Genomic DNA, 13,742 nt, shown 5'->3' on the forward strand with positions numbered 1-13,742 from the left:
TCCCTTTAGTTTCTGGCTGGCTGCACTTCACTTGTTTGCCTGATCCTTGCCCTGCAGCTATCGTTTCTGACAGCCGATGAGTTCAAGGGCACTCAGATTTATTTGTACTTCGTCACAGCTGGCAGGAGACAGAGGAAACACGGGTCAGCAGACAAACCTCAGCGCTGGGGATGGCAGGAGGGGGTCCTTTCCAAGGAGAATCTGTCTTCTTCATGGTTCTTGCATGTTCATCAGGATACATGGAAAAGTTGTCCAAACTGTTCTTAAGGTAAACCAGGGATATCACAAGTGCCAGATTAGGTCCGGGAGTCTATTAGACTCTCCCCCACCCACAGCCCCTGCTCGCACTTGTGGGGCAGCTTGCCGAGTGGCTACTCCGTTTACACCTTCCATGTTGAGTAAATGGCTTCTTTATGGCTATTTGGGCTACATTACTTTTATGGAAATCCCTGTAATTTCTCTGCAAATCACAGCTCATTATGGGAATGAGACCCTGCCAGACCCTCTTGCCTTCTAGAACTCTCTGGACGCTTTTGATGGGCTAGCCATTAACTGGATGTGACCCGAATTTGATCGTCTACTGTTGACTGGGGCAGAAAGTTGAATCGGATCCCTTGGGAAAGTATAATTCAGTCCTTATGAGTGAGTTAGTTGCGCATTCTGCTAGCTTGTAATAAATCCAAAGAAAATCTTACGTGCCTGCAATATGGAGGCCATCTTGAGATGTCAACGTCCAGCTTTTATGCACAGAAAGACATAACCCAGGCTGGACGAGTACAGCTGGCCCCCTAAATTAGAGATCTCCAGATGTTTTTGACAGGTAGGTTGAGCTAAGAGATGGTGTCTGTTCCAAAGTAATCCACTGCGCCTCATAATTTGAACCTGGGTCCTATTCCAACATTATACTATCTTCCTGTCGTTTTTTCCTGTATAATATTGCCAGGATTCGATCATTTTTGTCTCTCTCTTCTGCCAAGACTCTTGCTCATGCCTTGGTTATTTCTCGGTTGGACGACTGCAACCTTCTTCTCACTGGCCTTCCTTCTTCTCACATCAGTCCGTTGGTTTCTGTTCACCACTCTGCTGCTAAGATCATCTTCTTGGCTCGCCGCTCTGACCATGTAACTCCACTTCTGAAATCTCTTCATTGGCTTCCAATTCACTCCAGAATCCAATATAAACTTCTCCTGTTGACCTACAAAGCTTTTCACGGTCTAGCTCCTTCCTATCTCTCCTAACTCATCTCACACTATTGCCCCGCTCGTGCTCTTCGCTCCTCTAATACCATGTTTCTCACCTGCCCAAGGGTCTCTCCTTCCCTTGCTCGTCTTCGTCCATTTTCTTCCGCTGCCCCTTACGCCTGGAACGCTCTTCCAGAACATTTGAGAACTACAAGTTCAATCGCAGCTTTTAAAGCTCAGCTAAAAACTTTTCTTTTTCCTAAAGCTTTTAAAACTTGATTTTGTTCTGACTTTTATACTGTTAGTTTTACTCTACCTGTGCCTGTTTGGTGCATTCTCTTCCCCTTCTTATTGTTTTATTATGATTTTATTAGAATGTAAGCCTATGCGGCAGGGTTTGCTATTTTATTGTTTTACTCTGTACAGCACCATGTACATTGATGGTGCTATATAAACAAATAATAATAATAATAATTCAGAGCCTTCAGCATGGTGGCCCCCCTCCTATGGAACTCCCTGCCTCTGGAGGTCAGGCAGGCTCCATCCTTGTACTCCTTTCGGTGCCTCCTAAAAACATCTTTATTCCAGGAAGCCTTTCCTTAATATGCAGCCTTGAATCTCTGTATTTGCTTCTTTTGAAATTTGTTTTAACTGCTTTATTCTGGTTTTATTTTCATTTTATCTTGTACACCGCTCTGAAATTTTTCAATGGGGAGTGGTATATAAATATTCTAAATAAATAAATAAATAAATAAATAAATAAAAATTATAACCACCGCAGCACACTGGCACGTATACTTACTAGCATAAAGTGATGAAAAGAAACAGTATTCATCTGTCTTTTCTATTGCTTTTATCTCCTTTTTTTCTCACCAATTTCCTTTTGAGAAGCAGCCGAACACCAAATCAAAGGTCATATATGACCTCAATGCAAATTAGGGGGGGAAATGTTGCTATCATCCTCAGGGAAGGAATTCTGCAAAACTGCCTTTTGCTGTCATGTCACTTTTTAACTATCTTTTGCATGCTTTATATTAACTTTGCTGGACTATGATCGTAATAAATGAAATGATGATGCCAAATTGCACAAAAATGTAATTCCCAAAGAGCATTTTTTTCCTCCACTGAATATTCTAGCTGCCAGCTAGGATAAATTCTTGACAGATTAACCGGTTTTAAACTAATTCAGGGTGTAATCTTATGCATGTTTAGGCAAAAGCAACTGCCAGCATGAGAATTAATTAATATATGGATTAATTTCTGTCTAAACATGCATAAGATTGCATCCCTAAGCTCGTAGTACAGACATGTCTGTTGCATAGAATCATAGAATCATAGAATAGCAGAGTTGGAAGGGGCCTTTAAGGCCATCGAGTCCAACCCCCTGCTCAATGCAGGAATCCACCCTAAAGCATCCCTGACAGATGATTGTCCAGCTGCCTCTTGAAAGCCTCTGGGGTGGGAGAGCCCACCACCTCCCTAGGTAACTTATTCCATTGTCGTACTGCTCTAACAGTCAGGAAGTTTTTCCTGATGTCCAGCCGGAATCGGGCTTCCTTTAACTTGAGCCCATTATTCCGCGTCCTGAACTCTGGGAGGATCGAGCAGAGATCATGGCCCTCCTCTGTGTGACAACCTTTCAAGTCTTTGAAGAGTGCTATCGTGTCTCCCCTCCATCTTCTCTTCTCCATGCTAAACATGCCCAGTTCTTTCCGTCTCTCTTCAGAGGGCTTTGTTTCCAGACCCCTGATCATCCTGGCTGGCCTCCTCTGAACACGCTCCAGCTTGTCTGCGTCCTTCTTGAATTGTGGAGCCCAGAACTGGATGCAATACTCTAGATGAGGCCTAACCAGGGCCGAATAGAGAGGAACCAGTACCTCACACGATTTGGAAGCTATACTTCTATTAATGCAGCCCAAAATAACATTGGCCTTTCTTGCAGCCATATCGCACTGTTGGTTCATATTCAGCTTGCGATCTACAACAATTCCAAGATCCTTCTCGTTTGTAGTATTGCTGAACCAAGTATCCTCCGTCTGGTAACTGTGCCTCTGGTTTCTATTCCCTAAATGTAGAACTTGGCATTTATCCCTATTAAATTTCATTCTGCTGTTTTCAGCCCAGCACTCCAGCCTATTGAGATCACTGTGAAGTTTGTTTCTGTCTTCCAGGGTATTAGCTATCCCACCCAATTTGGTGTCATCTGCAAATTGGATCAGCGTTCCCTGCACCTCCTCGTCCAAATCATGTGCTAGGATAGTGAGAATCTTCATAGATAGCAGGCGCATTAAAAGAACATGGAAGTAACCCCGTTTCCAAAGAAGCACTCACCCAGGGATGCCTCCTGCTTCCATCTTGTTTGCCACCGTCACATCCGTGGACCACACGTCGTACTGCCAACGCTTCTGTCCCAGAACGCCCCCCAGGACGGTGCCACTGTGCACTCCCACACGCATGTCCACATCCGTTTTGGTCTTCTCTCGCACATAGCTTCGAGGGAAGAGGTCAACAATGATGAACAAGACTTAATCCGGTCCTGCTTTACTAACCCCCAGGCAGCATTTATCTGTCATTAATAGATGTGGAAGCTTTAGCTCGGGGTGGGAAACTTTCCTTTCCATCAAGGGTTATTTGTCAGGGGCTGGAGGTTGGTGGTGTGTGGGGCCAAGGCCAGTAGTATGTGCGGGGCCAGAGACAAAAATGGCCTACCCTCTTTGCTCTCTCTCTGTCTCTCTCTCTCTCGGGGCATGTCTACACCTATGGGTGTAGAGGGCCAGAGAGGGGGCAATCCCGGACTTACCTACTTCCGGGATCATCGCCCTACGCCTACAAATGGTGCGCGATGTCCCAGGAGGACAGAGGACATCGCACACGCCATTTTGCTTTTGTTTCTTTTTTCGAAAAAGAGTGCAGGAGCACTCCTGCGCAAAGGTAAGTTGTTGTTTTTTTAAAAAATAGTCCCACTTACTCGCGAGGAGCCAGGATGAAAACGGAATGCCCGGCCACACGTCCCGGGATCATCCCAGGACCAACAGGAAAAGTCAGGATAGAAGGGTAGGGTGATATCCTGGGGAAAGGGAGGGATAATTCCTCCCTGCTCCCTGCATCCCCTGTGCGTCATCCCGGGGCGATAGCCCCAGGATATCGCCCCGTCTAGCCATGCCCTCTCTCTCTTTCTCTCATTTCCCAAACAGTGGCCAGCTAGGGAAAAGGCAGGGTGCTCTTGTCAAAGGTCTGGACTGATCACACGCAGGGCACTTTTGAAATTAGGCTGAGGGATGCATAAAATCAGGCCGTGAGCTGCATTGAGCTCTTGGGTCCACTGTTAGCCTATCCTTGCTTTGTGCAGCTAATTTGCCTGCACAATTTTAAAAGCCAGAAACATGGGCTTTAGCGTTATTGGGACAGACGTACAACCCTTATATCCTTAGAATTTGAATTCTAGCTCCTTCTTTCTATACTGAGCTGGGAAACCAGCTTTCTGGGCTTCAATCCCCATAAACCTATCATTTCCATAAGCCAACATTTTCCATCCATGAAATCTCAGCTCAGCGCGGATTATTTTGTTGTTTTTAGAAAAGTGGAGGAATAATTAGCTGGAGAGATATTGCTTAGCTGTGACTCTGTGGGTTGGAAACAAGACCCAGAGGGATCTTTTTCCTCCAGTTGCAAAAAAAGATCACCAGCTACGAACATTTGCCTCTCAAAACTAGCCACACTTTAAGGGGAGATTTTGAAGGATGATGATGATGATGATGATGATGAAGAAGAAGAAGAAGAAGAAGAAGAAGAAGAAGAAGAAGAAGAAGAAGAAGAAGAAGAAGAATTTTGTGCAAGGAAAACAAATTGTCCGCTTGTTCCGATGCAAAGAATAGTGGAACATGGGAAGCTGCCTTATGCTTAGCCATACCACTGATCCATCAAGCCCAATACTGTCGACACTGACTGGCAGCAATGGCTCCCCAGGTTTTCAGGCAGGGATTTTTCCTGCCCAACCTGGAGACGCCGGGGTTCGAACCTGGGACCTTCTGCATGCAAAGCAGGTGCTCTGCCACTGAGCTATTGGCCTAGGTCAGGGAAGACCAGTAGGGTGAAAAAAGGACAAGGTGACTGCCTGAAGAATCCAATGAAATAGAACAGTTTCACAGGGATGTTTCCACCTGAATGAGATCTACACGGAGCAAATTAACCAGCCAAATTTTGAGCTGCAAGGCTCTGATCATGGGCCGCATCTACACAGCAGATTTACTCCAGTGCTACTGCACCTTACACACGATCGTTGCGCAAGACATTCCCCCCCCCCCTGCAACAGCTGCGGGTTTTCATGCCATAAACTACGGGTGTGCTCCACTCCGTTTTGGATCCCCGAATCTGAAGCGGAGCAGGCCGATCTGTACCTCTGAAGCCCGGTTCCGAAGTGGATCGGGGGAGGTCTGGATCGGCGCGAAGCGGTTCGGAACGGTCCAAAGCGATTCGGACCATTCCGAAGCTCCGGACGCAGGTAAGTGCGGGGAAGGGGGGCTTACCTTGTGCCGCCACCACCATTGTCCATGCAGTGGCGGCGGCGCCAGGTAAGTAGGGGGGAGGGGGCTTACCTGGCAGTGGCGGCACCAGGTAAGTGGGGGAGTGGGAGTTATTCAGCCCCCATTTTGTCCCCTCTTCCCCACTTACCTGCCTCCGCTGTCCGCCACAGAGGCAAGTAAGTGGGGAAAGGGGAGGCAAAATGGGGGCTGAATCTCGCTCCGGCCCTCCAGATCTCGCTCCGGATCTGGTTCCAGATCGGAGGTGGGTCGGATCGACCCGAACCGGTTCGGGCCCGATCCAGAAGGTCCAGATCGGGCCCTGAAGCAGTTTGGTGTGTGTGTGTGTGCACAGCCCTACCATAAACCCTGCATTTTTGCAAAGCCATTTTGTGATGGATTTTTCCGTCTTGAGTGCAGTTTGGGGATCTGTGTGGTCTCAATTAGTAACACGGGCTTTGGCACTGTCTGGGTGTGTGTGTGTAGCGCTGATAGGAGAAAGGGAATGTTGCGTCCTATCCGGAGGAATGGGCTTGCACATGATTGTGTTTTGTTTTTACCCAACTGAGCCTTAAAGTCAGCACGTTTCTTTGGGATGGCTTTTGTTCTTCTGAGATTTCCACTTCTGCCCTGAAAACATGTCTACTCTGAAGCACTTACTCAGCACAGAGCTGGGTTGTTGTTTTTTTAAAGGGATCTTGTTGATGCTATGAGGCTGATGCCTGAACAAGAGCCGTTTCTTGTGCAGCCTGCCATGCAAAAGAGGTTATTTTTTCTGTTGTATAAGCCACTTTAATTGGTTGCGTGTGCCAGGGGAGGAGCAAATCTGATTTTACAAAAACACAGCTTTCAACTGAATCGGATTAGGAAGCACCTCCATGTAGATGGGCCCCAAGAGAATTCAAAAAGGAGTACCCAAGACATGTTCTTTAGGAAATTCATAAAAAGAATGACTTTTTATGGGCAACAGTGTCGTAGACTGAAAATAAAACCCAACCCAGACTCAACAAAAGAGAGAATAAAACCGCATCTACACCAAGCTGGATATTCCACTATAAAAGCACTATGAAAGCGGTATATAAAAGGCAAAAGCCACACTACTGCTTTATAGCTGTATTGAGCTGCACTGCAGGATCTACGCTACTGCTTTATAGTGGTACTGAAGTACACTGACAACTGTTGGGGCCCAGGACACATCTACACCCAGCAGGATATAACACTATGAAAGTGGTATGAAAGCAGTATCTGGTGTGTGTCAGTGGGCCCCAACAGTTGTCAGTGCACTTCCATACCGCTATAAAGCAGTAGTGTGGCTCCTGCATTTCATATATCGCTTCCATAGAATCAAAGAATCATAGATAGAGTTGGAAGGGGCCTATGAGGCCATCGAGTCCAACCCCCTGCTCAATGCAGGAATCCACCCTAAAGCATCCCTGACAGAGGGTTGTCCAGCTGCCTCTTGAATGCCTCTAGTGTGGGAGATCCCACAACCTCCCTAGGTCATGGGTTCCATTGTCGTACTGCTCTAACAGCCAGGAAGTTTTTCCTGATGTCCAGCCGGAAGAGCTGCCTCTTGAATGTCTCTAGTGTGGGAAAGCCCACAACCTCCCTAGGTCATGGGTTCCATTGTCGTACTGCTCTAACAGCCAGGAAGTTTTTCCTGATGTCCAGCCGGAAGAGCTGCCTCTTGAATGTCTCTAGTGTGGGAAAGCCCACAACCTCCCTAGGTCATGGGTTCCATTGTCATACTGCTCTAACAGCCAGGAAGTTTTTCCTGATGTCCAGCCGGAAGAGCTGCCTCTTGAATGTCTCTAGTGTGGGAAAGCCCACAACCTCCCTAGGTCATGGGTTCCATTGTCATACTGCTCTAACAGCCAGGAAGTTTTTCCTGATGTCCAGCCAGAATCTGGCTTCCTGTAACTTGAGCCCATTATTCATACCATTTTCATAGTGGAAGATCCTGCTTGGTGTAGATGAGCCCTAACCTTGAAAACTTGGGCAGGGGGGTTACGTTCAGACAAGGTTGCCTCATTCAGAGATTTTTATGAGGGATCCAGACATTGTCATTTTCCATTTGTAACTTTCCCACGTTTCCCACCGCTTCTTCCGCTGTTTTTCCTACCAAAAAAAGGACAGAAATGTTTCACAATGCCTGCTCATTGTTAGCAGTAGGGACCCTCTGTCTGGAAGCACCCTGGGAGAGAGGGAATGCTTACGAAATAGCCTCCACCATAGCCAGACCCATCAAGATCGAGCAGACGGCATGGTCGTCACGGTAGTCAGGCAGTCCGCAAATGCAGTAGTAACAGTCTCCCAGGATTTTGATACGCAGCTGGTGATATTTCTAGAAGAGTGGAATAATAATAATAAAAAAGAAAGTAATGCCAACAGCCTAAGGTTGCCAGGTAATAAGTTGGAGATCTACAGGGTACTTTTAAATTCACTCCTCAACCAGAGATGTGTTCTTCTACCCATTTCTCCAGTGCATAGCTCTCTGTGTGAGCCAAAGGAGCTAGTTAAACTGTAAGACATTCACATATTTAGCCTAGAGAAGAGAAGATTGAGGGGAGACATGATAGCACTCTTCAAATACTTAAAAGGTTGTCACACAGAGGAGGGCCAGGATCTCTTCTCGATCCTCCCAGAGTGCAGGACACGGAATAACGGGCTCAAGTGACAGGAAGCCAGATTCCAGCTGGACATCAGGAAAAACTTCCTGACTGTTAGAGCAATACGACAATGGAATCAGTTACCTAGGGAGGTTGTGGGCTCTCCCACACTCAAGGCCTTCAAGAGGCAGCTGGACAACCATCTGTCAGGGATGCTTTAGGGTGGATTCCTGCATTGAGCAGGGGGTTGGACTTGATGGCCTTGTAGGCTCTGCTATTCTATGATTCCATGATTCTACATCTGGAGTTTTCACACTTTTTGTTCTAATAAATGTATATTGCTCAACACTGGATTTTTTTCCCCTTACGGACCAGCATGGCTATATTTGTTTTAGTTTTTTATGATTAAGAAACATGCACATTTATTTAAATCAAGATTACAAATTAATAAATAGTAATCAACTCAATTTAAAAGTCTGTATTTTGTTTCTACACTCCCTTATATTTAAGCAATCTCAGTTAATTTTAACACTTAGAGACATCCATTTAGAAGCTATCAAAATGTTAGCCTCAATTGAATGGTTTCATATTAAGCTTTGTTGATACTGGATTACCAAATTATCCATAAAACACAGGAGGACATGTATTGTCTTAAAGGGAATTTTATTATTGGTCATTCACTTACAAAACAATCCTATACATGTCCATTCAGAACTCAGTCACACTGAGTTCAATGTGTCTTACTCCCAGCTAAGTATATGCAGGATTATAGCCTTAATAGTAAAAACTACCTTTAAAAAAATAAATCCTATTTTAGGGCAAACCCACCACTGTATTTATTTATTTATTAAATTCATATCTCACTTTTCTACCAAAAATAGTGGAATTTTATGCATCCATATAAAATCAGTAGCAGATTTTTTTTAAAACTAAAGAAGCATTTATTTTGGCCATTTTGATAAATATCATTTTAGCCTATAAGGAGCAAAGTACCATTAATACATAATTTTAAAATTATCTTAATATTAACACTATTAGATGCTGCTATACATTTTGTGAAAATGTATACCCAAACATCTTCTGGAATATCAGGATTAGTCATTCTTCTCCAACAGAATTTAATTTATATACCACTGAATGTCCTATTTTCAGTAAAAAGGAATATAATGTTTGCAAGAGTCCCACTTCTGATTGGCTATTCAATGCGATAATTTTACATCTGGTGAAAGGATTTTTGGGGGCCCGTTCCTTGCGCTGCTTGAAATGAATCATAGAATCATAGAATAGCAGAGTTGGAAGGGACCTACAAGGCCATCGAGTCCAACCCCCTGCTCAATGCAGGAATCCACCCTAAAGCATCCCTGACAGAGGGTTGTCCAGCTGCCTCTTGCAGGCCTCCAGTGTGGGAGAGCCCACAACTTCACCAGGCAACTGATTCCATTGTCGTACTGCTCTAACAGTCAGGAAGTTTTTCCTGATGTCCAGCTGGAATCTGGCTTCCTTTAACTTGAGCCCGTTATTCCGTGTCCTGCACTCTGGGAGGATCGAGAAGAGATCCTGGCCCTCCTCTGTGTGACAACCTTTTAAGTATTTGAAGAGTGCTCTCATGTCTCTCCTCAATCTTCTCTTCTCCAGGTTAAACATGCCCAGTTCTTTCAGTCTCTCTTCATAGGGCTTTGTTTCCAGACCCCTGATCATCCTGGTTGCCCTCTTCTGAACACGCTCCAGCTTGTCTGTGTCCTTCTTGAATTGTGGAGCCCAGAACTGGACGCAATACTCTAGATGAGGCCTAACCAGGGCCGAATAGAGAGGAACCAGTACCTCCCGCAATTTGGAAGCTATACTTCTATTAATGCAGCCCAAAATACCATTTACCTTTCTTGCAGCCATATCGCACTGTTGGCTCATATTCATAGAATCATAGAATAGCAGAGTTGGAAGGGGCCTACAAGGCCTTCGAGTCCAACCCCCTGTTCAATGCAGGAATCCACCCTAAAGCATCCCTGACAGATGGTTGTCCAGCTGCCTCTTGAAGGCCTCTAGTGTGGGAGAGCCCACAACTTGTGATTCAGCTTGTGATCTACAACAATTCCAAGATCCTTCTCGTTTGAAGTCTCTTAACTGGAAATATTAGCAGCCTAGGGCATTTTCCGCATTCATTGAGTGACTTCATTCATTTCAAGACAAGTCATTTCCTCTCTGAATTACATCCAAGAACCTGACTAACTCACATGCAATCCAACAGTGCTTATTTCCCTACAGAACAAAGCTTTGATTAAATACAGAGGAAGGTATCATTTCGCAACAGTTATTAAAACAACAACAAGCAGATAATGTTGCTAATAATAATAATAATAATAATAATAATAATAATAATTGCATCAGTTTAAAACAGGATTTGCATTATCCTCAATAGCAGCATGGGAAGTATTCTAGAGGTACGTAGAAGAATTCTTGCTCCAGGGTTCATCCTGGTTTATTCTTATCTGCCGTTATCCATACAAAGATGGATTTTTAAACAGCTTATCATAAGGGTCCTGCAGCATCACTTGTGAGTCTCTTCATTATCTTCCTCCCCGTAAACCAATGATGGGGAACATTTATTGACCTAAGAGCAAAGTTGGCTCCAGTCAACCAAGCCAGAAGCGTCACAAATCCCGTTCCCCCAAACATGATTATCCAGACCTATTCAATTACACACACACAGCCGTTTTCACACAGCACAGTTGCACACAAAGAACGCAAAAACTGTGTGGGATAGCTAATACCCTGGAAGACAGAAACAAACTTCAAAGTGATCTTGATATGCTGGAGTGCTGGGCTGAAAACAACAGGATGAAATTTAATAGGGAGAAATGCCAAATTCTACATCTAGGAAATAGAAACCAAAGGCAGAGTTACAAGATGGGGGATACTTGGCTCAGCAATACTACAAACGAGAAGGATCTTGGAATTGTTGTCGATCACAAGCTGAATATGAGCCAACAGTGCGATATGGCTGCAAGAAAGGCAAATGCTATTTTGGGCTGCAAAAATAGAAGTATAGCTTCCAAATCACGCGAGGTACTGGTTCCTCTCTATTCGGCCCTGGTTAGGCCTCTTCTAGAGTATTGCGTCCAGTTCTGGGCTCCACAGTTCAAGAAGGACGCAGACAAGCTGGAGCGTGTTCAGAGGAGGGCAACCAGGTTGATCAGGGGTCTGGAAACAAAGCCCTATGAAGAGAGACTGAAAGAACTGGGCATGTTTAGCCTGGAGAAGAGAAGATGGAGGGGAGACATGAGAGCACTCTTCAAATATTTCAAAGGTTGTCCCACAGAAGAGGGCCAGGATCTCTTCTCGATCCTCCCAGAGTGCAGGACACGGAATAACGGGCTCAAGTTAAAGGAAGCCAGATTCCAGCTGGACATCAGGAAAAACGTCCTGACTGTTAGAGCAGTACGACAATGGAATCAGTTACCTAGGGAGGTTGTGGGCTCTCCCCCACTAGAGGCCTTCAAGAGGCAGCTGGACAAGCATCTGTCAGGGATGCTTTAGGGTGGATTCCTGCATTGAGCAGGGGGTTGGACTCGATGGCCTTGTACGCCCCTTCCAACTCTGCTATTCTATGAGTCTATGATTCTGTGATTCTATGATCCTATGAACGCACATGCCCATAGGCGTGCGCAGCACATTTCATTGGGGTGTGCGCCCAGGGATTTCTTTTTTAAAGGCGAACATTTATTGAACACTCAATCATAAAGGACATTATTTTTATTCATTTATTAAACACTGTAGACACGGATGCCTTATTCCGCGTTCAGCTTGCCTGACTGCAGGAGGGCCGTTGCAGCACTGGTGGGGCTTTGTGGTGAAACTGGTCAGAGGAGGGGCTACGAGGCAATGTTAGCCTTTGGGGGTCCGCTCCTGGCCTTTTTGACATGTGGCTCCTGAAAGAGAGGCTCCAAACAGAGCGATTCCTTTTCGCTTCTGAGGCCAGGGGTGGCGACAGTGGAGCAGCCAGAGGGCAGCTGGAGGCCCATTCCCATTGTGTCTGGATCTCCTTCTGCATCCCTACTCAATGCCCCTCAATTTGGCGCTTATTGCTTGAGACGTTAGTGTGTCCCTGGGCACACCCAGGACACCCTTTGCGCATATTTATGCGCATGCCATACTCCCAAAAATGTCCTCCCACATGGCAATTAGGTTTTTTTCTGCAGAGGCCACCAGTGAGGGAGGAAGCAGCAGCCAGGCACCTCTCCATCGTGCCTGGGTCCAGCTCCAGCTGAGAGCCCCCTCCCTCCTGCTGCCAACTGTCTCTGCAGAAGCCACCAGTGAGGGGGGAAGCAGCAGCCAGGCACCTCTCCATCGTGCCTGGGTCCAGCTCCAGCTGAGAGCCCTCTCCCTCCTGCTACCAAGTGTCTCTGCAGAGGCCACCAGTGAGGGAGGAAGTAGCAGCCAGGCACCTCTCCATCATGCCTGGGTCCAGCTCAAGCTGAGAGCCCCCTCCCTCCTGCTGCCAACTGCCAACTGTCACTGTTGAACTTTGCAACTAAGATTGTAGTGCCTGAATTTGCTTTCCTTTCCCCCCCTCCTCCTCCTCCCTCTCAATCCCCTTTCCTTTTGTGTCATGTCTTTTAGATTGTAAACCTGTGGGCAGGGGCTGTCAAGAAATACTTTTGTAAGCCACCGTGAGAGCCTTTTTTGGCTGAATGGTGGCATAAAAATGCTTAAATAAATAAATAAATAAATAAATAAATAAATAAAGGCTAGTGCAACGTGGGGGCAGGCTAGGAAGGCAACAGGGGAAACACCTTCTCAGTTGATCAGGAAGAAGAGATTTTCCCTGGGTGGAGAGATGATGTCCAGCTGGACATCAGGAAAAACTTCCTGACTGTTAGAGCAGTACGACAATGGATCAGTTACCTAGGGAGGTTGTGGGCTCTCCCACACGAGAGGCCTTCAAGAGGCAGCTGGACAAGCATCTGTCGGGGATGCTTTAGGGTGGATTCCTGCATTGAGCAGGGAGTTGGACTCGATGGCCTTGTAGGCCCCTTCCAACTCTGCTATTCTATGATTCTATGAGGTTGGGCAGGGGGGGAAAGCTAGCAGGTTGGATAGGGAACACTCCACAGGCCAAATTGCACAAATTTGGAAAATGGGGGGGGGGAAGGGAATGTGATTCTGTCAATGCGCAGACGATGGAACAAAAGGCACCTTATGATCCGGGAAACGCAGACAGAACGGATTCTACCAAATCCATGCAAGTATTATATAACTGCAATAAAAATTCTGTGTTTGGTATAAGAGCCCTGTGCCGTTACCCACATTTCTATTCCCTTAGGTATGTCTAAAAAGAAGAATGAGTATGTCTAGAGAGTGCAGAATGTTGGACTGAGTGGGTGTGGCTGGTGATGCTGTGGAAAGGAGGGCGGAGTCTATATATATGGGGGAGC

At 45.9% G+C, this 13,742-nt stretch overlaps 1 protein-coding gene across 1 annotated transcript in view; it reads right to left on the reverse strand.

Moving 5' to 3' along the window:
* Positions 1-13,742, reverse strand: part of ADCY3 (adenylate cyclase 3) — a 123,645-nt gene that overhangs the window by 45,058 nt on the left and 64,845 nt on the right. The window contains exons 5-6 of the mRNA XM_063123784.1: positions 7,918-8,045; positions 3,513-3,671 (exon numbers count right to left, since the gene is read on the reverse strand). Coding sequence (XP_062979854.1) covers positions 3,513-3,671; positions 7,918-8,045 — 287 coding nt within the window. The remainder of the gene's footprint in view (positions 1-3,512; positions 3,672-7,917; positions 8,046-13,742) is intronic.

The sequence above is a fragment of the Elgaria multicarinata genome, chromosome 4 (genome assembly GCF_023053635.1).
Source record: "Elgaria multicarinata webbii isolate HBS135686 ecotype San Diego chromosome 4, rElgMul1.1.pri, whole genome shotgun sequence".
Classification (NCBI taxonomy): Eukaryota; Metazoa; Chordata; class Lepidosauria; order Squamata; family Anguidae; genus Elgaria; species Elgaria multicarinata.